The sequence below is a fragment of the Lolium rigidum genome, chromosome 3, assembly GCF_022539505.1.
Source record: "Lolium rigidum isolate FL_2022 chromosome 3, APGP_CSIRO_Lrig_0.1, whole genome shotgun sequence".
In the NCBI taxonomy this organism is placed as follows: Eukaryota; Viridiplantae; Streptophyta; class Magnoliopsida; order Poales; family Poaceae; genus Lolium; species Lolium rigidum.
Genome location: NC_061510.1, coordinates 215501442 through 215504555, shown reverse-complemented (window position 1 = coordinate 215504555; position 3114 = coordinate 215501442). Strand labels below are relative to the sequence as shown.

Below are 3114 nucleotides of genomic sequence, written 5' to 3'. Positions count from 1 at the left end.
TCAGTTGGTGGGATCAAGGACATGGCCGGCGAAGACGATCACCCCTGACCGCTCCTCCATGATGAAGAAACTGAACGGATGGTCAGCGACGAACTGGACCGGTGGCTCTCGCTGCCTTGCAGTAGTATCAAATAGCCCAATTGTGACCGCAGCCGCCTCAGTCCCGTCTTCGTCCACCTTGACGACTGCTTTGTGCAGAAGCTTGCCCAGGAATGTGCGGCTTTCCTTCTCAAAAATGCCCCGCAGGTCGGCCGACTCCGACGAGAATGGCAGCGAGAGCCCCAGCTGACGGAGGTCACTGACAAGGTCCCGTTCGAAGCTTATCTCAAATTTGGGCAGCCTAACCCTGACGGTCGTAGCCGCCGCCTTGGTCAGGACATTGTACAGGTAGTCTGGCTTGGCGGTGATCGCGTCCACCATCTTGGCGATCCCCTGGCGCTCGTGCGGGAGGAAGAGGTACATGGAGTACTGTGTGTCGTCCGCGGCAGGCGAAGCCACGCCAGCTGCGCCGCCTCGGCCATGCTTGTGTACGTCGTCTCGGCCGTGCTCGTAGGGGAGCTTGAGCACCTTGAACCCGTCGACGCACGAGGCGTACTGCGCCCTGTACATGGTCTGGGACATGAACTGTACGTCGACACGGCTGCCGTCGAGCCGGTGGAACGTGCTGGGCCACGAGCGGCGCGGTTCGAACGGAACGTCCCACTTGGCCTTGAAGTAGACCGCGTTGGCGAGCACGAGGTCGGTGCCGGCGGCGAAGTCGTCGGCGGAGATAATGGAGTCGATTAGGTTGTTCGTGGCCTTCTTTACCCAACTGTTGATCGCCTTGGCTACTTCCTCCGGCTTCAGAAATCACCATGAATTTTGTTGTCAGAGATTGACAGTTGAATCTCAATTCTTGAACATGAACAAACAAACAGACAGATCTACCAACAGACCTCGCTGGCGAAGCTCACGGTGCGGGCCTCGGACTTGTAGGACTCAACCGCGAAGTCCCGGAACGCCGTCTTGAGCCCGCCGCGCGAGGCGTCGATCCAGATACCGCCGCTGAAGAGGACGCGCGGCCCTCCGGAAGCCGCTCGATCGCCCAGGACGCGATGGACGATGAGGCGCCCGCAATCGGCGAGGCCCGCCGCTGACGGCGCCCCGAGGAAGGCGAGCAGCTGGTTGAGCGTCGCGCCGCGCGCCCCCGCGGCCAGGAGCGCCAGCGCCGCGTGGATGGACACCGGGGAGAAGGCGACGTTTCCCTTGGTGGCGTTGCCGCCTGCCGGCGCGAGGTGCTTGGCGAGGCGGAGCGCGAAGGATGTCTGCCCGTCGCGGATTGCGTCGACCATAGCTGGGCCTGGGCCTGGGTGCGGGGCGGGGCGGAGATCCGTGACGCGTGCCAGTATCGCATGGAGTTCGGCACCGTACCACAGCGTTGCGGCGACGGCGAACGCGAGAAGGAGAGGGATGCACACGAGCTTCGGCGACGGATTTGGCAAACGAGGGGACGACATCGGCGGCGGCGGCAGGGGATCACTGTGTTGGGGCACGGTGGCACAACCACCATTTAGGGCTCCTTTGATTCAAAGGATTTGCATAGGAATTGTGTAGGATTTGGTTCCTATGGGAAAAATTCCTTTACATGTTGTTTGATTCATAGGAACATATCCTATAGGAAAAATTCCTATAGGAATCTTGTAGTGAAATTCCTATAGGAAAAAAGCATTAGCTCATACCTCATGGAAAAATTCCTTTGCTACAATCAAACAAACTTCATCTTCCTATAGGTTTCAAGTAGTCATGCCATTCCAATCCTATACCTTTCCTATTCCTATGCTTTTCCTATCCTTTAAATCAAAGGAGCCCTTACAATGCCGGCGTGAAAATTAGATAAATTTCAGACATAATAGCGGAGAAATAAACACAATCACACGTACAAATGACACAAGATACAAGGATTTATATGAAAAATCTCCTCAACTTAAGGGGGAAGAACCACATGTGCAAATCAATCGGTCTAAGCCAGCTTTACTATGAGTAACATGAGTACAGAGTCTTCTCTAAAACATCTTACAACACACTTCTCCTCGCCCACCGGCAGCAACAACAGTAACCACAAGAGGCAAGATACAATAAATTAGAGATATCATAGATTTTGTCTTTTTTGGTAATCAATAAATTGCTTTTAAACCGCAGATTCAATTAGAAAAGAACTTGGCAGACAAGCAGACATATGAGTTCCCAACACACTGACAAAAAAAAGGCTTAATCGGACATCGTTTGCCTGCCCAAACTGTTCGTCGCCCAAAACTACCCTATGTTGAAACTGCAGTAGTCTGAACTGACTTCACCGCTGTCAAATCTGATTCTTCTCTAACCCAAATCTCATACCAGCTATTCAGATCGAAGTACTCAAAGTAAGGAACAAGCTCACTAAGTTTGGAGCCGATCCAAAAACGTTTGAGCCTCCAAACACCAGCTTGAAGACGGATCGGTCAAAGAAATCACCTCTCCTTCTTCCTCCCTTCTCACTTGGTTGTGGTGTTCTAGTGTGTTAATCACTCTCTCACATCAGCAACCAGGTTCTGGCTTGCTCTTCCTCTCACAGTTACACCTAACAAGAGTGGCTAGGGTCAACCATTGGATGCAAACCTCGATCAATGGTTGATACATGTTGGAATTTCTGGGCTCATGTTGGGATGCCAACACACCTCCACATGGAGGGACATGGCCCAACAAACTCCCCCTCCCGACATCATGAAGGGTCTCACTACCTACTGGCAGTCATGCCGGCGAGCCGACGGCATACCTCGAGATCTCCTCTTGTCACCACCTTGGTCAACATATCAGCCACATTGTCATCTGTGTGCATCTTCTCAATCTGCATTTTTTTTGGAATTCAGCACATTTCGAATCCAATGATAGCGTACCTCAATATGCTTCGACATTGAATGAAAACTTGCATTCTTGCGTAGGTGAATGGCACTTTGGTTGTCACAAAACAGCACATACTTGTCTTGCTTAAACCCAAGCTCACAAGCCAATCGTTTCAGCCACAATAGCTCCTTGCTCGCATGTGTTACTGCGATGAACTCGACTTCAGTTTTGTTCAATGCCACATACTTTTGCAAC

The 3114-nt window shown here is 52.3% G+C and overlaps 1 protein-coding gene across 1 annotated transcript; it reads right to left on the bottom strand.

The window, feature by feature from the left end:
* LOC124696053 (putative serpin-Z5) lies at positions 1–1331 on the bottom strand. Its single transcript, XM_047228837.1, has 2 exons — positions 936–1331; positions 1–840 (listed from the first exon to the last, which is right to left on the bottom strand). Exons 1-2 carry the CDS (start codon positions 1329–1331, stop codon positions 1–3), a joined length of 1236 nt encoding a protein of 411 aa, XP_047084793.1.
* Positions 1332–3114: the final 1783 nt, after the last annotated feature.